General features: G+C 36.8%; 1 protein-coding gene across 2 annotated transcripts; it reads left to right on the top strand.

The window, feature by feature from the left end:
- Positions 1-621: 621 nt before the first annotated feature.
- Positions 622-23348, top strand: PACRGL (parkin coregulated like). Of its 2 annotated transcripts, XM_036762221.1 has the most exons (9): positions 622-896; positions 8051-8125; positions 8248-8402; positions 13115-13182; positions 15334-15424; positions 18118-18252; positions 18721-18828; positions 19434-19514; positions 22482-23348. In XM_036762221.1, exons 2-9 carry the CDS (start codon positions 8074-8076, stop codon positions 22536-22538), a joined length of 747 nt encoding a protein of 248 aa, XP_036618116.1. In that variant the 5' UTR covers positions 622-896; positions 8051-8073; the 3' UTR covers positions 22539-23348. The 2 variants fall into 2 exon arrangements, with proteins under 2 accessions (XP_036618116.1, XP_036618117.1); XM_036762222.1 differs by lacking the exon at positions 19434-19514 and having other exon boundaries at positions 686-896; positions 22482-23342.
- The last annotated feature ends 587 nt before the right edge of the window (positions 23349-23935 follow it).

The following is a 23935-nucleotide window of genomic DNA, read 5'->3' as shown; positions in this document are numbered from 1 at the left end:
CATTTATTAAGCCCCTACTGTGTGCCAGGTACCCCTCCGAGTGCTTCACAAATATCTCAGTTCCAGGACAGTTCTCTATGCATTCCACCATGATGACATTCAGTATCTCAGAGCAGGCTCTTAATAATTGCAAAATAGCTTAATAATAGCTAACATTTATTTATATGGCACTTGCATTACTATGTGCCAGGTGCTTTACAAATATCTCATTTGAGCCCCACAACAATCCTGGGAGGCAGGTATTATTGACTAAATTAATTAATCAATTAAAATTGATTCTCATTTCACAGATGAGTAAATTGAGGCAGATACAAGTGACTTGTGCCTGTGTGTCTGGGGCTGGATTTGAACTCGGGTTTTCCTGACTCCAGGGCCAATGCTGTATCCACTTGGCCACTAACTAGCTCAAATTGAGAAAAATCTCGCAACATCTCCTCATTTTAATTCCTCTTCTTTCTCGCTTTCCAGAACCACTTGTGACCCACGCCTACATGCTTGCACGGGGCAGGGGGAGGCGTCAAGGCGGCATCCAACAATTTTCCGAGTATGCCCAGTGCGCAGGCGCCACTAACGCCCCGCCCTAAAACCGCCAGCACCTCCCCCTCTGTTCAGCTGGGGCGTGGGGGGAGGAGAGGCGGGCGCGCCAGGCACGTCTGACGTCATCGCGACGACGTCCGGCGACGCCGCGTCGGGCCCATGATGCGCCTTCGGAGCTGTCGTCTTTTCCTCTGCGCCTTATCTGCCGCAACCCGGGCTGGCTCGAGTGGTACGGGGTCCGAGTGCCCTAGGCCGGGCGTCTGTGCCGATCACGGCCTGTATGAGGGCACTTAGGGACTCGGGGCCGGGAGCTATGTGGTAGGACGGCCGCGGCGGAGGCCTGCGCTCCTGGAGATCAGGTGACCCTGATGCTTTTCCTGTTTATTTCAGTGGCGGGCGGACTGGCCGTTGCTATGGCGCCTCGGGCCGCGTTCTGGCAGCGCCGTGGGGCCCCATGGAGAAAATCCCCCTGTCTTGAGTGGTCTGGGAACCGTTCGATCTTTCTCTTGAAGCGACTTAATGTCTTACACCTCTTGATACATTGCCCAACCCGCCCCCACATCCACCGCCCCCCTCTCCGGCTGTTACTCCCCCTCGTCTCGTAGTACCCAGGTGTGACCCGATACCCCCCAGTTGGAACCGGGAACTTGGACCGCCGACTTTTAATCCTCCCGTTAGCAGAGCTGCGGTTGTCCGCAGATGGTCGGGAAAACAGTTCCGGCGGGAAGGCTGACCCCGCAGGGGCTTAGGTGGGTGGACATCTCCAGTCCGACCGCCTCGTCTTACGGAGGTTGAAACTGAGGCCCCGAGAAAAGACAGTCACCTGACCTCGTGGCGTTTCACCTTCCGTTCTCCCAATGCGTGCCGTGCTCTCTTCCTTGAGCTTCTTAGAAGCCCTGACTTCCTGCAAGACACCATTCAGATCCCTTTCTGCAAGAACCTCCCAGCTGCTAGGGCTTTCTCTCTGAGATTACTTTCCATTTGCACCGTAGGTATCTTGTAGGGACATGATTTGTTTGTATATTGCCTCCCCCTTAGAAAGTGCTCTCCTTGAGGACTAGGACTCCTTTTGTCTTTGTGTCCCCAGTGCTTAGCAAAGTGCTTGGCACATATGCTGTGTTCAGTCGGTTCAGAGTCTTCCTGACCCTGTGGAGCTCTCTCTTTGAGGTTTTCTTGGCAAAGATAGAGGGGAGGGGCGGGGGGGGGGGGGGGGACCGGGGTGGTTGCCATTCCCTTCTTCAGTTTATTTTACAGATGAGGTAACTGAGGCAGGCAGGGTTAATTAAGTGACTTGCCCAGGATCACCCAGCTAGTAAGTGTCTGAGGCCAGATTTGAACTCAGGAAGGTGAGTCCTCCTGACTCCAGGTCTGGCACTCTATCCACTTTGCCACCTGTCTGCCCACACACACATATATGCTTAATAAATACTTGTTGATCAATAATAACTGACACTTTTAGAGTTGTTTAGTTAAGTAAATATATGTATTAAACACTATGTGCCAAGCACTATGCTAACAGCTGGAGATATAAAGATAACCAACTTCCCATTGCTGTAATTGGTTTGACAGAATTTTGTTAAGATTTTTTGAGTCGATATTCATTAATGATGTTGACCTATAGTTTTCTTTCTGAGTTTTATCTTTCCTTGGTTTAGGTATTAGGACTCTACTTGTCTCATAAAAGGATTCCAGTAGGGTTCTTTTTCCTTAATTTTTGAGAATAATTTGTGAAGTAGGGTTACTACTTGTTTAAAAGTATGATAGGGTTCTCCTGTGAGTGGATTCATCTGGACCAGAGTTTTTTCTTTTGTAGTTCTTTTATAGCTAGATAGCTTTCCCTTTCTGTGATGGTGTCATTTAAGATCTCTTAACTGGTCTTCTAGAAGTTCGTTGCAACAATTCGGCTAGCAGCTGTTGTGGGGGTGAAAGGCCAACACAAGCCCAACAACAGGAGCTGTCAGCACAGGTTCTTTTCATCTGCTTTACTAAGGAAAGCAACCTTAAGGGTTAACAATCTTATTTCAATACAAGATACAAATATCATTCACTTAGTTCAGGGGAAAAATCCAGTACCCTGAACTTCAGAGCTAATACAAACAAGTTACAAAGATACAGTATAAACAGACCAAATACAATTCATAGTTACCAAGAAGGCATCAACATCTGGGTTCACAAGCTGGAAGGCTCTTAACTACAGCTGCCCAGAGTCTCCACATCAACACTCTCCTCCAAGAGTGAGAGCCCCAAGCGAATAACTCTGTTCTCTCTTTTTATACAGTCTTTGGATGTCATCAAATGACATCTGAGCCACCAGAACTTAGGCTGTTGGCTCTGGTACTGGCAACTCCCCTTAGGGCCCACATAGGCTTAGCACCTAGTAGTTAGGGGTTTGGGCCTGGGGCTTTGCACCTAGTAAGGCTCAATCAAAGACACTTAATTGATTTAGCATTTTAAAACAGTAAAAAAAGTCCCAACTTAATTGATATTACAAAGTTTGAGTATTTTATATTTTTAAAAATATTCTGTTTCTTTCGTGGTCTCAGTTTTGTTAGCATACAAATGCATAATATAGTCTCATTTTTATTTCTTCTGGTTTTGTGTTTTTACCTTTCTTGTTTTCTATTTCATTGATTTGATTTTCTGTCCTATTTAATCAGATTAGCTAAAGGTATATCAGATTTATTAGTCTTTTAAAAGAGTAAACTTTTAGTTTTATCATTAATGTGACCTTTTGGTTTCTAGTTCAACATTTCTTATCTGATTTTTTAATGTCTCCCTTTGTGCTTATTTTGGGTTTATTTTTCTCATTTAAAAAAACGCACATTCAGTTCATTAATCCTTTTTCTGTTTTGTTAATGTGTGTCTGTAAGGATATGATTCCTACCCCACTCCCTCCCCCTCACTTTAGCTTCAACCTAGAAATTTGGGTATGCTGTTTCAGTATTATAATTTTCTTTCATATAATTATTAATTGTTTCCATGATTTGTTCTTTGACCCACTCATTATTTAGAATTTTATTTTTAAATCTCCTTTCGGATCTGTGTCTTTTGTTTGTGGTTCTGAAACAATGGCTGTTTTTATTGCATTATGTTCTATAAGGGATATATACTGTTTGTCTTTTAGTATTTGTTTACAATATCTTTGTGCCCTGATACATGATCAGTTTTTGGTTTCTAAATTCCCATTTAGAAGATGCTTTAGTTTCTCCAACAACTTGTTTGTTTTCCCTTTTGTTTATCTTTCTGATAGATTTAACAAAAAAAAGTGGGGGGCATTGAAGTCTCCCATCTTTGTTAATTTTACTGTCAACATCTGTAGCAGTAAGGCATGATGCATGATCTTGAGGATGACCATGAATGTGCCTGAATGGTTCGGAATCGCAAAGTATGAAAAACTCTATGTGGAAGGCTGAGGAAGTATAACATTTATTTAGAGCATCCAGAGCATCCAATCCCAAGACCAGCTACTCCAATTCGATATAACAGTAATTATATTCCAACACCAGTAAGCCCACCTCAGTGTAGCAACAAGGAGATTATAGGGAGGAACCAAATCATCTTGTAAACTTCCCCCCTGCTAGGGCCTTTCGCTCAGAAATCCTAACTCTCTGCTCAGCACTCTCTACTGCAGCTCTGTCCATGCTGGGTCTCTCAATGTCTGCTCTTCAGCACCCTCTTGATGTCTGCTTCTTGATCCTGCTTCTCTTCAGTTCTGTCCCTCTTCAGTTCTGGTTTTCTCACACTCTGGGCTCTCCTTATATACAGCCCTAGCCGGGTCCGATTGACTAGAACTCAGTGCACATACTATTGGCTCTGGTCTTAGCAACTCCCCTTAGGGCATCACACCCAAATCTGCTTAGTACTTGGTAAGTAGAGGCTTTCCTACCTAGGCACCCTCCCTCCCCCACCGTTGAATGGGTGGGGAAGATCTTTAATCACATTAATACTGCCATGTCTTGGAACTCAGTTAATGTTTTCTTTGGGAATTAGAGTTTTAAGGCATTTCCAGGATATAAATTTTTTACTGATATTATTTCTAGTTCCTTTCATCATAATGTAATTTCTTCCTTTTTATTTTTTGAATGTTTTTGCTTTGTCAGCATGATTGCAACTTCTGCTTTTTAGGATTTGTGGTACTGGAAAAATCAGTTATCCCTAAGGAGACCCCTGGAAACCCCAGTTTGCATAATAAAGAATGGACTCAGACCTTTTGGCATTTAGCAAATGTCCCTGGGGCTCCCTGACTCCACCAAGGAATGTCAATAAGATTATCCCAGTTAACCTGTCAGAATCCTTGATCTGTCCCTGTGCCACCCCCCACCCTGTGACCTGGCCTGTAAGTTCCAAGAGATAATTAACCTCTGTACCCTCTATTTTCTATATAAACTGCTTCTTTACCCCACCTCAGGGCCATTTTAATTTGGGTAGCAAACCACAAATGGTCGCCGGCTAATAGGTTAATAAATTCTCCATTTAAAACTTATACTCTGTGGCGTGTCTCACTTGCTTTTGCTACAACAGATTCACATTTAAAATTGTGAGTTAGGTTCATATTTTCCTCCACTTCTCTCTAATATTGGGTTTTTTCATGTTATGATTTTTTTTAATCTCTCTTCCTCTGTAAACATAGTAAAATCTCTCCAGTTATTTTAGCTTACTTTCTTTTAACGTGACCCAATTTCTGTTGTCTTACTCTTACACTTCTCCCCTACTTCCATTTTTTACCCCTTTCTTCTTAGAGTTTTTCTTATTCATTCCTTTATCTTCCAGCTTTTATCTAGTTATGTGATTCTTCCCCTCTTTTTCTCCTTTTCCCTTCAAGTAGATTTCCAAGTAGTTTCTCCTTTCTTTCAGCTATTAGTTTTTAAAATTTCCTTTTTTTTTTGCACCCTAGAGAGGATTTCTCTCATCTCTTTGTTATCCATACTCTCTACTCTAGAACCACATTCTCTGGTTCATAATCCATATGGTAATCTAGCCCTTCACTAATTCTCTTCATGGAATCAAAATTTTCCAACCCATTCTGGGCTTTTCCACTCTAGGCAATTTCTGTCACTTTCTCCTTTGTGCCTCACTACCTGAACAATGCCAGTTCCTGAAGGTAACTGGGAGAATACTCTGCACCCCCAGGGAGGGTTACCTTCTTTCCCCATTTGCCTCAAAATCTTCTCCCTGTTCCCACATCCTCCCACTTCTTTAGTTGCCTGTTGTCCCAAGGAAGTTTTAGCTCTGCCTGTCTCCTCCCCAGGAAGGAGCCATGGTCTTTTCTAGCCCCAAATACCTCAGACCGTACCTAGCACAAGGTCCCTATCTTCCTACATAGAATACTCGTGTGATAATTGTAAACTTTGTTGTTTGGTGTCATAATTATTATTTGATGTTATGGATATTGTTTGATATTATAATTATAATGATAGGACTTTGATACAGAATTACTTATGCCAAATGATCCTAATGCCCATAGAAACATATAGGCAAAATAGCTTTGTTTTTCCACTATTTTCAGTTCTGTATCAGGTGGATGAGTCTTATGTTTTTTAGTTGTATGAGGCCAACCTACTATAGGGACCTTGACTCATTCTCCTGATGCTTTAGTTAATGTTAGACCCTCTCACCAGTTTGTCCTGTTAAAGAAACTCTTCACCCAAGTCTGGTGTCCGTGAGGGACCCCAAGAACGTTTTCTACCACGTCCGGCTCTGGTTAAGAATGCCCCTCCTACCCTGCTCTCAACCAAGCCCATTTGGGGGTATAAAATTTTGCCATCTGAACCCCTACTTTGAGTATGTACCCTCTCCAACACATCTGCCTCACCCTTCCACTGGACTGACTTTTTTGCACATGGGGACAGACCTCTTGTCTCTTTATTTTGCCATAGCGTATGTATGTGCTTTGTTTGCCTGCTTGCTGCATGACAGCAATAAAGCCTGTTATTGTATCATTTCCATGAGTACTGATTTTCTAGAAATCCTCAACCCAGGTACTTGCTTTAACCTGAACCTTGAGGGGCCAAATAAACCAACCTTTCTTCAGCCACAGAAACATTCATCAGTGGAACCCTGTCCCACTACCCAAATTCAAAGCCTGCCTTTTTTCCCATCCCTTCTTCAATCTTCCCTCCCTCCTTCTCACCTACTCTGCAGGCCTTTTTCTTCCTGAGAAACCAGATGCATCACACTTTCCTCTATCTCCCTTCTCCCCTCACCATTTCATATATCCCTCCATTTTATTACGAAGGCCCACAAAAACATTGCATCACCTGTAGGTAGTGTGTTGCCAGGTTCCATTTATGCTCCAGGCCCCTGACTTCCACTGTCACTACCGTTTCCTAGTGTGCATTTAGGAAGAATTCTTACTGGTCTTTCTGCTGTGGCTACTGCTGTTGCATTTGTTCCCCTTCCTGCATTTCTGTTGTCTGAAGTGTTCAGAAGCAAGTAATCTCTTCAGGTCTGATTTTCTTTCTAAGAATGTTTCAAATGCCTCTTTATTAATGAACATCCATCTTTTTTCACTTATGGCTAAGCTCAGGTTTGCAGGGTAGGTCACCCTGGGCTGCATCCTGAGCTCCATTGCTTTTGGGAATACTTTCCATTCCCTATTTTGTTTTTTGGTGGGTACAGAGTAATCTCGTCTTATTCAAATCTCCCAGCATTGGTATTTGAAGAACTTTCTCCTAGTTACTTGCTGAGAAGTTGTTTCTGAGTTAAATTGCTGAATTTAGCCACTATGTTTGTTAGAGTTTGTAGCCTTGATTTTTTTCTTGGAGGCAACCTGTGAATTCTTTCAATTAGTATTTCAGTTTCTGTGTTCAGAAATTTTGGACAATTTTCTTGTATTAGCATTATGTATGGTGTTTAGGTTTTTTGACTTGTCTTATTTATCTAGGAGGCCTACAATTCTTAGCTTGTCTCTGCATGTCATGTCTTCTAAATCAGTATGTTTTGCTTAGAGAGCATATTTTAATGCGCAATAGTTTTTGCTTCTTCTAGATTTTCCTTTATGTGTATTTGTATTCCAAATGCATCATTGTCTCTTTTATTTCTTTGATGAAGCTTGGCATCACAGATTCAAGTTTTTCTATTATGCCAATTGTTTATCCTGTGCACAACCATAAATTTTGCTCTTCTAATTCTCATTTCTATTTTAAGCTGCCCGAGAAAAGTGTCTTGTTGCCACCTAGGCAGTGTTGGGGCTAGAGAGCTGGGCCTGAAATCAAGAAAAACTTGAGTTAAAATCTGGCCTCAGACACTTAAGTGACTTTGTGACCCACTTAGCCTCTATTTGCCTTAGTTTCTTCAACTGTAAAAGAGAGATATAATAGCACCTGCCTCCCAGGGTTGTTAGTCAAATGAGAGAATTGTAGAAATGCTTAGCACAGTTCCTGACACATAATAGGTACAAAATATATATTTATTCCCTTATCTTATTTCTTATGGTTCTGCTACTTTGGTGTCTTATTACTATTTATAGATTTTTTTTTTTTAGTGACTAAAATAATTTTTTTCTTAATTTTAGGAGAAACCACTAAGAAAGGAAGAATGCAGAAATCTGAGAGTCATGGAAGCCTACAAATGAGAAGCAGAGTGACAGGTACCTTCTTTGTATCACATTGAATAGGTAGTCAAATAATTTGGTACCTTTTCTAATGGTATAGTTTAAGGGTGCAGAAGGTAAACCTTATTTTACTCTTTTTTTCTTTTTTCAACATATAGGGACCTATGAACAAAGAACGTCATCAGGTTCCAAAATAAAACATAGATCTGTAGTAAACCAAAACAAATCATTACCTTCCAACAGTTCTCCAGATTTTGTAAAGAAACCTCATCCTCGGCCAAGTGATAAACTTAATCCTAAAACTATTGACCCGGTAAGTAAAAAGAATATTTTAAAATTTACATATTAGTCACTTTACTATATTAAAAAAGATACACTTGAATATGATATTGTTGGTATCTCTGATATCTGGAGTTTCTTCATACAATGAATAAGTGTAATAGCAAAGAGGAAGAAGAGCTAAGAGTACTAAAATTAAATACATCTCAACATTTTATTAAATATGTACTTTATAAATCATCCTTTTCAATCCCCTAGCAAATGCATGAATTTTTTCTATAACATCTGTAATCAATTATCATGCAAGCCTTAGCTTAAACAGTTTTAATCATTTGAAAGTTCTCCCTTATGTTAAGTAGGAATTTACCTCCCTTTAACTTCTCAGTAATGCTGTTACTACAAGTCATGTAATCACCACAGTTTTAGAAAGATGCAAATTACTCTTGCCACATGACTAGCCCCCTTTTTTTCTGGTCATAAATCTACCTAAAGACATTTTTTAATGCCATTTCTCTTTTGCAAATCTCGGTTGGTAAAATGTTTTGCATACGTCCCCAGTGTGCACTTCCCCGTTGCCCTTTGGTTATTCCTTGAGATTGTGGTATTTTATTATTCATAGCCATTAAGTATCACAAGAAGAAAATAGATATTTAAGGCATAAGTACTGCAGTTTACAGGTCAGTTTCATATTCAGTTCTTCATCGAGTTCATTATCATTCTACATAATAATTGAGCAACTCTTTGAGTTATGTATCCAATTGAATTTCATAGTACAAACTACTGGCGTGTGTTATCCATTTAGTTTTTCCATCATGTATACTTAAGCTGGTTTCTTGAGCATTTATGGGCATGATTTGGTAGCTGTATAGCATTTTAGAGCTTGATGAAATCAGCATAAATATCATTTGCAAATGGTAGCATCTGATGGACCTTACCACCACCTGTTTATTTCACTTCTGCTGACCAGCCTCCCTGCCAGTGGCAAGCATACATCTCCCCTTTTTTGGGTGGCATAATAATCAGAGTCATACCAATAAAATGCATTCTTAGTTACATCTCACCAAATATTTTATAGTTTTGATGAGATTAGAGATGGGAAAGCCAGGCACATGACTTGGATTTTCCTAGGGAGTTCGTTGATGGCCTGCTCAATTTCTTTTTCTGATATGGGGTTATTAAGAAATTTCACTTCCTTCTCTGTTAGTCTGGGCAGTTTATGTTTTTGTAGATATTCATCCATATCTCTAAGGTTGCCAAATTTATGGGCATACAGTTGGGCAAAATAATTCCTAATTATTGTTTTGATTTCCTCTTCATTAGAGGTGACCTCACCCTTTTCATTTTTGATACTGGTAATTTGATTTTCTTCTTTCTTTTTTTTAATCAAATTGGCCAAAGGTTTGTCAATTTTATTGGTTTTTTCATAAAACCAGCTCTTTGTTTTATTTATTAATTCAATAGTTTTCTTGGTTTCAATTTTATTAATCTCTCCTTTGATTTTCAGTATTTCTAATTTGGTATTTAATTGGGGGTTTTCAATTTGCTCTTTTTCTAGCTTTTTCAGCTGTCTGCCCAGATCATTGATCTCTTCTTTTGCTATTTTATTCATGTAGGCATTTAGAGATATAAAACTTCCCCTAAGAACTGCTTTTGCTGCATCCCATAAGTTTTGGTATGTTGTTTCATTATTGTCATTCTCTTGAATGAAATTATTAATTGTTTCTCTGATTTGATCTTTGGCCCACTCACTCTTTAGAATTAAATTATTTAGTTTCCAATTAGTTTTTAGCTTATTTTTCCATGGTGCTTTATTAAAAATGATTCTTATTGCATCATGATCTGAAAAGGATGCATTGACTACTTCTGCTTTTCTGCACTGGATTGTGAGGTTTTTATGCCCTAGTACATGGTCAATTTTTGAGTATGTGCCATGTACTTTTGAGAAGAAAGTATATTCCTTTTTATCCCCATTCAGTTTTCTCCAGAGGTCTATCATATGTGCCTTTTCTAAAATTCTGTTTACCTCCTTAACTTTTTTCTTATTTATTTTGAGGTTAGATTTATCAAGTTCAGAAAGGGGGAGGTTGAGGTCTCCCAATATTATAGTTTTGCTGTCTATTTCTTCCTGTAACTCCCTTAACCTCTCCTCTAAGAATTTGTATGCCTTACCACTTGGTGCATATATGTTAAGCAATGATATTGCTTCATTGTTTATGGTGCCTTTTAGCAGGATATAATGTCCTTCCTTATCTCTTTTAATTAGATCTATCTTTACTTTTGCTTTGTCTGAGATTAGGATTGCTACACCTGCTTTTTTTACTTTAGCTGAGGCACAATATATTTTATGACTTGGATTTTAATTCCTTTTTTCCCCCCATTGGGCAGATAGTACAGTGTATTGCGCATATACAGATGTGCTAATGACAGAGACTTATTTTTTATATTCATATTAAATATTTTCACATTAGTCATTATGTAAAGAAGAGTTAGAACTAATGGGAAGAAGCACAAGAAAGAAGAAACAAAACAACAAAAGAAAAGGAGAACAAATAGTATGTTTCGATCTGCATTCAGACTCCACAGTTCTTTCTCTGGATGTGGACAGCAATGTCTATCATTAATCTTTTGGAATTGTCTTAGATCCTTGCATTGCTGAGAAGAGCTAAGTCTATCAAAGTGAGTCATCACACAGTGTGGTTGTTACTGTGTACAGTGTTGTGGTTCTGCTCACTTCAGTCAGCATCAGTTCATGTAAGTCTTTCTAGGTCTTCCTGAAGTCCGCCTGTTCATTTCTTATAGCGCAATAGTATTCCATTACATTCACATACCACAACTTGTTCAGCCATTTCCCAATTGATGGATGTCCCCTCAATTGCCAATTCTTTGCCACTACACAAAGAGCTGCTATAAATATTTTTGTACATGTGAGTCCTTTTTCCGTTTTTATGATCTCTTTGGGATACAGACTTAGAAGTGGTATTGCTGGGTCAAAGGGTAAGCACAATTTTATGGCCTTTTGGAGTCTTGGATTTTATTTTCAACATATCCAAAACTAAACTCATTACGTTACTCTCAAAGCAGTACCTAGCGCCTCCCCAACTTCCCTCTAAACCAATATTCTCATTTGCTTCCGTATTTCTCTTCCGATCTTCTCCTGAAGATCATGTTGCTTGTTGGCTGAAGTGAATTGTGGGTTTTTTAATTTTTTTTGTGGAGCGTAGTTCTTTTGGTGTTTTTGTTTTGGCAATTAGGTTACATTAGTTAAATTTCTCAAGGAAATAGTGATATTTAAGTGTTTTTTTTTTAACCTGCTTTCCATTTTTATTGCTGGGTACAATTTAAATCAGTCAGGTGATAATTTTATTTTTATTGTATTTTTAGTTTGATTTTGATTTGATCTTTGCTCTGATAATTTGATAGTTGGACTATATGCAGCTGATTCTGAAATGTCTCTCTCATAGTAAATAGTTCTCATTTGCTAAAGTATCATTTTAATTATTGATTATAATATTGGTGTTCTCTATGTCCAGTAGTTCCTGAATCTCTTTTCTAAGAATTTATGATCTATAGCCAGGAAGTTTATAATATATAGGCTTTTGACCTTTCATATTGCTAGTCCTGAGTCATTTTCATGTTTGTGTGATTTTCTCCACCTTTGCCTTCCTTTTCACAAGGTCTTAAAATAAATGTTGGTTTAATTTGGAGAGTCTTTAGCATTTCTCTATGTCCTCCTCTGCAAGAGTTGTTGGTATGGAAGCTGCAATTATTATCATTGTTTTCTTAGACAAGCTTATGTGTATTATGATACAAAATGTTCGGGTCTTATGAAATAAATGTTTATTTTTTTCCCCTCTGATGTACAATAAAAAGAATTCCACTTCCTTTATTCCTCCAAGGAGAACCTGTGAGTCATCCTTCCATTTAGCTTGAAACTTCTATAATGTCAGGCCTGATATAATAATTTTTTCCAGTTGTGTGTTTACTTTTTGGTCACAACCAAGGATCTCACATTTTCTAACAGTATTTGTAGGTATTCTGTAAGCTATAATTATTATCACTCTGTGCCTCTTTTTCTACCACTATACCAAAATGTCAGACATAGTAGGAAGCCATGACTGAGCAATTTTTTGCATTTTTTTTTGTTTTGGCTTTATGTGTTGTTAAAGAATTTAGTACCAAGTGACCTACCCCCTGCTGATGAGCTTTGCTGTGCTTAAGCTGGTTCTCAGAAAGCAGATATATTCTGTACCTGACACTGTATAAAAAAGAAAATATTGTTTATGTGAATTCTCTGAAACTCTCATTTGGAAAATTAAAACGAATTTTTTTCACCCTCTGGGTGACCAGAAAACTTCATTTATTACTTGTGTGGCTTAGTGATGAGTTTTTGTAAGCATGTGTGTTTACACTGCATCACATCTAGTTTACCTGAAGTGTAGACTTCTCACTAATTCATAACATGGTTGAAGTGATGGAACACTACAATCTGAATTTTTTTGACAAGTATAAAACCAATAAAGATCATGCGTGTGTTTAACCAGTGTTGTAATTCAAAGTCTGATCTTTTCCCTAGTCCTATATGTAATCTGTTATTACTGCAACATTTCGTTGTTTGGTTTTTCTCTTATTACTGTAAAGATTAGACCTTCCCTCTATATTATGAAGACATAGTAATGTGATGCTTATATGCAAAATCTTCATACACCAAAAAAAATTATATTTTTTTCTTATTTAATTTCATTTCAGTTTAGTGATCAGCCACGTGCCCCTTCTGCTTTTGCTGCTATTTACTCCAAAGGAGGTATTCCTTGCAGGTAAAATCAATTAGCAATATAATAGACCATATTCCTGAAATGACTTTAATCAAATTAAATAGTTTTTTTGCAGGTTAAGTATGTTAAGAATATCAGTTGCATTTGGGGCTTAATGTCATCTTGGAAAGAGTTCTCTATTGAGTATCCTGGTTACCCATGCTTTACCCTATACTATTTGACTTTTTTTTTTTTTCAGCGACTTTGACAAAGACATATTTGTTTCATTCTTATCCAATTTGCAGATCATATGCTTTCTAGATAACATATTCCGAATCCAAAAAGGAGCAGAATGTGCTAGAACTTTGGGCTGTATCTAATACAGTGAAGTTTTGCAGGAGTAAATGCAGTCTCTTATACTTGAATTTTAAAACATGAATTTCATGTTTGGGAAGTATGGCTAGACAACAGTATATCTAGAAGTGATCTGTGGATTTTAGTGGATTACAGGTTTTGATAAGAGTTGACATTTTGATATGGCAACAAAAAACCAAATGTAGTCTTGGTCTGCCCTGACCCAGAACTGGAAAGGCTATAATCTGACTGTCTTCTGCCCTTGTTAGACCCTTGTTAGAAGTATTACTCAGTTCTGGGCACCACATTTTAGGAAGGGGCTAGTGAATACGGTGCTAGATTAAATCTTGCCTGGAGTGTTTAGTAGTTGTGTGATCATGGACAAGACACCTAACTTTCTCCGATCCTCTCAGTTTCTTCATTTACAAATGGGAATATCTGTGGTACCCACATCACAGGGTTGTTATAAGTTTCAAATAAAAAAATGCTTTCCAAACTTAAAGAGCACCGTATACCAGTTATTGTTAATGTAAGTATTAGCTGGACAGTTTGCAGAGAGGGGCATCTAAGAACATGCCATATGAGGTTCAGTGGAAGGAGCTGGAGTTGTTTATTCTAGAGCTGAGAAGACTCAGGAGGGACATGTTAGATGCTATCCCTGACTGTTATTAGCCCTGGTACTTGTCTCCATTGTTGCTCACTGAAGAAAAAGCTAACAAGGTTGTGCATTATTGATTTCCATAAGCTCTGGGGATCATTGCCCAGTACTAATGCAGCCTGATTCCAGCTTCTCAACACTAGAAATTTATTTGTTGTCACATCTCTCCTAACTACTGCATCACCCCTCCCTAAAAGTTATTCAGTCATAACGTTTTTTTGAGGGGTAATAAATCACCTTTTGCAGTAGTTGGCTATCTTTCTATTGCCACTTCTATACATTAGCTAGCTATTGCCCTTGTAATTCACTTCCTGTAGGTGTTCTTCCTCAGGTTCAACATTTAGGTCTTACTGTCCTTGTTCATGATCAATAGATATTCTTCTCTTCTGGTCTGTGTCTTCATGTAAAATGCTCTTCAAATTAAGGCCTGCTGTAAACCTTTTCCGGTACCTATGAAGGTTGGTTTTATTTGAAACCTTTTTTTTGGCAAAACCTTCTGTTTTTATTTAAATTAATTTTATTTTGGTAACCTTACATAAAATGTTTAGCTTTGTTATTATAAATGTTATAAATATATATATATATATATATATATTTGTTATATAAATGTTGCTGCTTTGTTATTGTAGCTGAAACAGTGATTTAAATATTAATGATAAGACCTTATATTAAGGTTAAGGCATACCTTAAGGACCTTTCAGTTAGTAACTGGCTGGAGTTCCAGAATGGCATGTCTTAACATCCCCTGCAGGAATAAAATTTAGGTGTACTTAAAGACTTCATAGGATTACAGATTCAGAGCATGGGTAGACCTTAAAGGTCCCCACCAAGTTCAACTCCTTCATTTTTACAGATGAGTTTAAATTCCTTGTGTAAAGTCGCTCAAGTATTCAAACCCAAGTCTCTTCCTCTGAATCCAGTGTTCTTTGCACTGCAGCATGGTACCTTCTTCATTAAATCAATATTACTTGACTATGCATCCATACCAAAACTTTATTAAGGGAGAATTTTTCTAGAACTAAAAGTTACTTTGGAAGATGTTTTTAATAAGCTTTTTATCATGTGATATCATTGCCATATACTAGGAAATGACAAATAATTGCATTTTTTAGAGACTCTGATAAAAGTTTATTGTGTGTTCTTAAGAATCTTTACAAATAATACCATTTCACTTGCCTGATTCACTGTCTTTTATGTCTCAGGTTGGTGCATGGTTCAGTAAAACACAGATTACAGTGGGACTGTCTTCCTGAAACTCTCCCGTTTGACCCTCTTCTTATTACTTTAGCAGAGGTAAAGGATTTCCTTTCCAAATACTAGCAAACTTTCTAAAAACATATTAATTGTTAGGTAGTGAAATAGAGAATTTCCTGGAGCTTATGTAACGTTTTTGGTATTTAAATAAGAAATAATGATGTTAGAATGCTACCTTTGACTGATAGGTAAAGGATTAATTATAAACTATTAGAAGCTAATTTTCTGCATAGACAAATTTATTACAGATGAAAAACAGTTTTTAAATTAAAAAATTTTTTTAATAGATTTTTAAAAATCCAAATATATGATCTTTATACAGAAGAAAAATGCTTCAAGCGTCTATACTATGAGAACTTTAAATGTAAGCAAATACTTGATCTGTGTAAAAAACACATTTAATGTTTTTGTCATAATGTGTCTTATAAGAAACTGACATCCCTTTAATAAATAGAAGTATTCTTTTATAACAATACACTTCTAGGCATTTTGCATAAAATTGAAATACATTGCTTTTGTAAACTTTTTTGTGGGGGGGAATCTAATTGCATTTTGGTTAAAATTTGTATTACAGAAAAGCTGGTAGTATAAGAAGCACCAAGGGGAATCTGTAGTATCTTCTGATAATGCCATCTGTAGAGGAAGAATTATTCTTATAATTTAGAAATAGATTTGCCTTGCCAGGAATTCCATTTAACCTATTGGGCATTTGCTGTTTACATGGTTTCAGTATTATGAAAGGCAAATGGCTCTGCAGAAATTACCCTGGCTTGCTCTTTGTCCAACAAGATATCTCTCAGTTTTTCATATGGGACTGTCCCCCATGCATGGAATTCTTTGCCTCCTTAGTGCAGTCTCAGCTCAAACCCAAAAAAGGCAAGAGACCTTTACTGACTCCCCCAACTGCTGGTGCCTTCCCCTCACAGATTACTTACTTCCCATGTACTCAGTTGTATATGCTTTGTAAGAAGTATCTAATTATATGTTGTCTCCTCCATTAGAATGTGAGCTTCTTGAGAGCAGGGTCAGTATTTTTGCCTTCTTTTTGTATATCCCAGTGTTTAGTACAGTGCTTGTTATTTAGAGAGGATTGAATAAGTTTGAGTCCCAGATCTGTAACACTAATTTTGTGTAACTTTGGAAAAGTCACTTAACTTCCATGAATCTGTTTCTTGCTTTTATTTTTTAAAATGAGAAAAGTAATGGGCCACCTATATAATTTTGCATATTGTTTCTGAGTAAAGCATTTTGTGAGTTATAGAGAGTAAATGTGAGTTATTTTTTACATTTTAATACCTCTTGTTGAGCAAATTATTAGAGTTGCTGCTTTGAGGATATAAATAGACAATATAAGTATAAAGAAGGTCACACAGTATTATAAATAAATTAAAACAGGAGCTTTTCTTTTCCAATTAAAACAAATCTTGCCATCCCTATTATTGAAGTAATGGAAATAGGTGGAAAGGTTTGAGGGAGGATTTTTTTTTTTAAACTAGACCTGTGATTGATTTTAATCAGTGTAAGAAGTTCCTGCTGAGAGATATACACGATCTACCAATGCAAATGAGTAGCTTCTCTGAAACTTACAGTCTTACAGAGTTGCCCACAGCACTGAAAGGTTAAGGAACTTGCCCAGGGTCACATAGCCTAGGCTTTGGACTCCCAGATGAGCTCTACCCACTATGCCATGCCATGTTGTGAAGGAAAGTAGACTCTGGGAAAATGCCTCCTTATCTTATATATTCTGTAAAGATAAGTATTTCATCATTGTACTCATGAGCCATAGTTTCTCCTTTTAAGCTTCTGAGGGATTTACGTGTCCCATGAACATGTGTAGCAGTCTTTTTTTCTGTCTCTTTTCTCACCAACAACTTCATGGGATCTCTTTTACTTTTTTTTCCCATAAACTGGAACAGAGTATGCTGGATCAATTTGATGTTAAAAATTGTAGTATATGGTTTGATTTGTAGTATTTTACAGTGCTTTATATATACAAAAACACTTTCTTCACAACAGTCTTGTGAGTTGGTAAATTAAGTTATTCATTATCCCTATTTTAAAGATGAGGAAACTGTCAAAGGTAAAAATTTAGTCCATGGTCACATAACTAGTTATTGTGTACATACAACAGGTGGGATTCAAAGTCATATCCTCTGACAAGAAATAAGATTTCTACCATATGATGTTGCCTTTTTTGAAACTTAGAAATGTGAAAAGTCATCTTTCAGAAAATTGTTAGGAAAAATGAGGATTATGATAACATTTCGTTAGTTGGTTTTTCCCTTAAGAAAAAAAAATTGCAGTGACTTTGAAAACAGTGGAATTTAAATCCAGCTAATCTTGAATTAGGTTGGGGTGATTTCTTTTGTGGAGGTGTCCTTAAAGCCTTCCTTGCAAAGGGAATGTTGCATAGCCTTAGGCATACATGTATACAGCTATTTGGTAGCTTTCTATTTACTTTGTAAGAAAAGTGTAATATTTAAGAGGAAAAATATAAGTATCAAGGAAGTCACCTTGTTTTATTTAGTGGGTTAGAGCTGTAAGTGGTTCCTATTTTTCCTTTTGGTCCCAGTTTTAATTGTAGTTATACTGGTTGTTACTGAAGTTGTACTTCCTGACTAGGAAGGCTTAATAATGAATATACTCTGATTTCTGTTATTGTGATGCTTTTTAATTTTTTTCTTAGCATATGACTAAACTTACATCAAACGACATTTTTATATGTTTAACAGGGTCTAAGAGAGACTAAACATCCGTATACATTTGTGTCAAAAGAAGGTTTTAAAGAATTACTTTTGGTTGAAGGTGCTACTGAAAAAACTGTGCCCTTGCTACCTAGACTGATTCCTGTCTTGAAGGCAGCTCTGGTATGTTTTTTATTTTTGCTTTAATATTTTTTTTTATTTCAAAGACAGTGTAAAATAAGGACTCACAGCAGGGATTTTTAAAAATATTTTAGCATAGTTAGTTTTCTTTAAATTATATTTTAAGTAATTAATCTCTGCAAGAAAGACTTACCTGCCTTTGAGCTTCGTATCTACTTGATGCTCTCAGAATCACAATCTGTTTTTAAAGGGTAGGTATCTTTAGAGGAGGTACCAAAAGTTAACAATACTTTTAAGTTGTTTTTGTATTTACATTCAAATAATGCACTAATTTTTCATTGGAAAATACATTCAACACTTTTAATGCAGTTGAGAATTTGTACTTGTTCCTGGATTTTGTGGTAAGGATTACAGTTTTAAAGCTTGTATGTGTGGTTGATAATTATCCTGTATTTATAGGTGAATTTTATTTAATCATCACCCTTGCTGTCTTTCCTTCTCCCCCAAAAGACCCATTCAGATGGTGAAGTGTTTGGAAGGGGATTGAATGCTTTAGTACAGTTGAGTGGTGTTGTTGGGCCTTCTCTAAATGATCATCTGAAACATTTGCTTACAAGTGTAAGTATCAAAAATATTTTATCGTAATTGCATCCCTTTCGTGTGCTCTTCCTCTGATGTTTTTAGCTTTTTCTCTTAATTTTTGGACTGGACTTGTGATTTCAGTAGTAATTTGATGGCTTAACTTGCACTGGGGAAATTCCATTTGACAATGCAAATTGTTACTTCCTCTACCAAGATTGCCTGGGGCACCAAGAAGTTAAATGAATTTGCCTTAGGGTCACACATCCAGTATGTATCAGAGACGGGAGTGGATCCCAGGTTTTCTATACTTGAGGCCAGCTGTGCCAGGCTATCTAATTTTAGATTCTAATCTGTGCCTTTTAATATTACACTAGTGTATTTCAGATTTCTATTAAAGTTAATTCTCAAGAGAAGACTTAAAATTACTCTAAAAGAATTTGAGTGCTGAGGTGCTCTAAAATCTCCTTGGTGTTTTTCCCCCAATTAGCCTATTTTTAAGGGATATATGTTAGTGAAATTTGGAAAGTTTTCATATGGTTATGATTGAGTGTTTTAGTTTCATTTTTGTCTTTGTGTCACCCAGTGTCTTGTTCATAACATGTTGCTTAGTGGATGGATATATGTTGTTATTCTTTTTTAAGCTTTCCAAGAGACTAATGGATAAGAAATTCAAAGAGCCAATCACCACTGCTTTACAAAAGCTAGAACACCATGGTGGAAGTGTGAGTAGAAAGTTATTCTTCTTTTCATTTGTTTGGAAGTAACTGAACTTAAATATATTTCCTCACTTAAATTTTTTTTTTAATCATTTGAGACCCACCTTCTTAACCTCCTACCTCATCCCCTCCCCCTCCATTGTGAACAAAAGAAAAATTAAACCCATTATAAATATATATAATCAGTCAAAGCAAACTTCCACATTATCCATGTCCAAAAACATTTGTCTCATTCTGAATTCTTCGTTTCTCTGTCAGAATGTGGGTAGCATGTATCATCATTAGTCCTCTGGAATCCTGGTTTTTCATTATACTGATAAAGAGTTTTCAGCATAGTAGTATTCTATCACATTTCTATACCATACCTTGTTCAGCCATTTCCAAGTTTGTGAGCAGCCCCTCAAATTCCCATTTTTTGCCACCTCAAAAAGAGCTGTAAATGTTTTTGTATGTACTTAGATTTTGTTTGGCTTAGGACTAATCCCTCTCATAATCCAATGTCCTTCTAATTTCCCTTTACCTCTGATCTCCCTATTGAGTGAAGTATATTTCCATACCGAACTCTGTGAATTCTGATGATGATGGTGGGGGAGCCAGAGGAGACATAGGTATCGTCTCCCCATTTTTAAATATAAGCTGTTGTTAATCTTTGCTTAGTCTTTTGTCATTGTTCATTTATGTTTGCCTTTATATGTTTTGCTTCTTTCCTGTTTGAACTTCAAAGCTTCTCCACAGTTACCATCTTTTTTTTTTTCCAATAAGGAATGTTCTGTTTCATTAAAGGTCCACTTTTTCCTCTCTAGCCTTATACTCATTTTATTTAGTAAGTTATTCTTGACTGTAAAGCCTATATCCTTGACCTTCTAGAATATTATGTTTCAAGTTCTTCACTTAAATCGTGGGTCATCCTGACTGGCTCCTTGGTACTTGAACTTTTGCTGCTTGCAGAATTCTGGACTTTGGTTGTGAAGTTTCCTTAGGAGTTTTCATTTAGGGGTTTCTTTTAGGAGGTGACTGGTGGATTCTTTCTATTTCCACTTAGTGCTCTCTGGTTCTAAGAGATCTAAGATTTCTGGAAACTCGCTGTATAGACTTTTTTTGGTCATGGCTTTGATAGTCTAGTGATTCTTAATTTTTCTCCTTGATTAGTTTTACAGGTCAGTTGTTACATTTTTTTTTTTTAGCCTTTTGACTTTGTTTAAATATTTCTTATTGCTTCATGGAAGCATTACTTGTACACGTTTTAGAGTCACTTCTTCTATATTTGTTTCTTAAGCATCCCTGGTGTCATAATAGTTCATTATTATACAGTTCTTTGTTTATCCAGTCTTACTGACTTCAGACTTGATATTAGGGCTGGGCTCTGTGGCCCTTCTAGAGGGAAAAATCTGGCCTGATTCTCTTCTGCCTTTCTTGGGGTAATGAGTATTGTGTTATTCCAACACCTCTACTGATTACCTCTGCTAATCCATATAGGCATCTTTTCTGCTACTTCTAGCCTTTGGAAGTTTCCTAAACCACTGCAAGGTTAAGTAACTTTGCTAGGTCTACAGTCAGTAGGTGTCACACATGTGGCCTTGAACCTGGGTCTTTGGGAGTTAGAGGCCAACCCTCTATCCACTTTGCTAATATTAGGGTGATATAACAGCCTAATTATGAAATAGTTTGCTTTCTTGTCCTTTTTGATACTTCTCAAATAAAAATTCCTTGAGGGGATGACTTTGAATTGTTTTCTACCCCATAGAGCATGTGCATATAATAGTACAGAATGAAAAAATGAATTTTATCTGTTCTCTATCATGATTTCTAAGACTTAGAAGACTTTTTCTTCCCCCAAATGAGATAGAGGAATTCTCAGAAATATTCTTCACAGTATTCCATTGAGGAGATTTGAAACTGTATCAGAAGTGTTGGGTGTTGTCTTTGAAACAGTACTCAGAGAATTGGTTAGTTTGTCTTGCCTTCAGAAGTCAGTTAAGAATTATGCCTTAAAAAATAGTTATAAAAGAATTTAAGTTTGACTTAACTTCATTACCTCAACATATAATACAGACATAACTTTAAATTCTTTAAAGATATGCCAGTGAACTGCAAGCTTTTAGCAGGTCCTGTTGTAGAGGTTTAAAAAGAAAGGCTCATCACCAAAAGATTGGACACTGGATGTTGATTCTTTTTTTCTCACAACCATTCAAGTGACTATTCATGAAGTTAGTTGTGATCAGTATTGGTGAGGAGCACCCACATCATTGGAATCATGAATTTTTGAAGATTAAGAAAAGTAATTTAAATCCATTTTTCTCTCATTAGGTATTGTAAGTTTTTTTTAATGTGATATATATATATATATATATATATATATATATATATATGCCATATGCTATAGTATAGAAACACAGACTTTTGCCTCACATCATACTTGAAGATGGGAATTAATTATTTCAGTTCTCTCTTTTTCCTTCTGTATCTTTTTTTATGACTTTTCTTTAGACTGTCTGGTCTTTGGACTGTCCTAACCTTAGTTAATTGGAGAAGGAAATGGCAAACTGCTCCAATATCTTTGCCAAGGAAACCTCAAGGACAGTACTGGCATACTACAGTCCATGGGGTCATGTAGAGTCAGACACAACAGAATGACTGAACAATGACCTTAGGTAGCCCCAAATTTCATTTGGGAAGGCCATCCTAATTAATACTAAGTGTTCCCTAGGTCTTCTCTCACTTACCTTAATTCCAGGTTTTCAAGAGTAAACAGTGAAAGAACAATCTGCTTTGATAAGATTTGTTGTTCACAGTGTTTGTTTACTAATACTACATGTAATATTATGCTCTTTTTAAAAATCTTATTTTTCATTCCATTTTTAAATAAGCTTTTGATAAATTCCATCTAGTTTTAGAAAAGTATTATATGTAGAATCGATCTACCCCACTGAGTACTACAACATACTAATGATGCTAAATCTTTTCTACCAACAGGGCAGCCTTATGATTATCAAAGCTAAAATTCCAACCTATTGTTCCATCTGCTCTTAAACCAAAGGAACGATAAAACCATTTGACTAAGTGATGAGAGACGTCAGAAGCTTGTGGTAAACATCGTAGGATCCCTTTTGAATGTGTCGTTTTTTTGTTTTTTTTTAAATCACAGCTATGGATTATATTTACATGATAAAAATTAATACACAAAATTGATTCTACCGAATCATAGTAAATATGCATTTATCAGCATGGGAAAATGGTTAATTATGGAAAACTATTGAAGGGACTTCTATAGTGCAATTTTGTGGGGTTTATCAAACACAATTTTTTTTTCCTGTTATAGTTGGTCTGTACTAAGAACCACAGTTTTGTTTACAGTTTCATATCTGATAATTATATTTTAGTGCCTTTAGTTACAGCATCACTTAAGTCATTGCACTAATTTTTCATAATTACTCTGTCATACTTTGTAGAGTTTTTAGGCCTATCAGTCATAGAAATGAGTAACAGTAGTTAAGCTGTTCAGTAACTCGCTCATAAACAGGTATTTTTATGATGTGCAGTGCTTGGTGAAAACATCCAGAACTTTTCAAAATATGAATTTTTCAATAGTGTAAATTTTTGTTATGTTGTAACATGTAAATTATTATTTTACTGTAACTTGCTAAAACTATACATGAGTTTAGATGTTGTATAATATATAAGTAAATGTTATTTTTTATATTTCCTTACCTAAAAGAAATGTAACTTGCAATTTGGGATATTTAAGAATCAGCTCTTGAAATTCCAAATTGTATTCACAAAATTTTTAGTGTTAACTTATTTTTCCCTTAAAAATAATAAATATGTTGTAGTTCTCACACATTTCTACCTTACAATTTTCTACATTATCTAGAAGAGCTCTTCACATTAGGCCAGGGGGGGCGCGGTGAGGAAAGATTAAGACAGCTCAACCTTATTCCAAGAAGAGAATATTCTGTTTTTTAGTTTTTTTTTGGTCATAGTTTCTGCTAGTCAATCAATAACCAGTTAAGCAGCTCCTATGTGCCCTCACTGTGCTAAGCACTGGGGATACAAAGGGAAAAGACAATCCTGTTCTTGAAGCTCCAGTGTAAGGGGGAGACAGCATGCAAACAACTGGGTGAGTGCAAACTACGTATGGGATAAATTTGAAATAATTAACAAAAGTCGCTAGAATTAAGGTGATAGCAAAAGGCATCCTGTAGAAGGTGGAATTTTAGGTGGAACTCGAAGGAAGGCAGGATGAGGCAAGGGAGCATTCTAGGCACGGAGGATAGCCGGTGAAAATGCCCAGATTTCAGAACTCATGTTGGAGAAACAGCAAAGAGGCAAGTATTACTGGTTTGCTGAGTGGGGAGACACCTAGTGACAGACCAACCAGCAGATTTATTCCAGCAGTGAGGTGATGGGAGCCTGGAACAGAGTGGTAG

This window comes from Trichosurus vulpecula, chromosome 6, assembly GCF_011100635.1.
Source record: "Trichosurus vulpecula isolate mTriVul1 chromosome 6, mTriVul1.pri, whole genome shotgun sequence".
NCBI lineage: Eukaryota > Metazoa > Chordata > Mammalia > Diprotodontia > Phalangeridae > Trichosurus > Trichosurus vulpecula.
Note: the sequence above shows the minus strand (reverse complement) of the source record. Positions and strands in the feature narration are given on the sequence as shown.

Excerpts from the sequence above, each read along its gene's own strand:
- PACRGL (XM_036762221.1), top strand. The coding sequence starts at position 8,074 with ATGCAGAAATCTGAGAGTCATGGAAGCCTACAAATGAGAAGCAGAGTG. Across the intron at positions 8,126-8,247 it reads AATGAGAAGCAGAGTGACAG|GGACCTATGAACAAAGAACG; the intron begins GTACCTTCTTTG and ends TTCAACATATAG. Across the intron at positions 13,183-15,333 it reads AAAGGAGGTATTCCTTGCAG|GTTGGTGCATGGTTCAGTAA; the intron begins GTAAAATCAATT and ends TTTATGTCTCAG.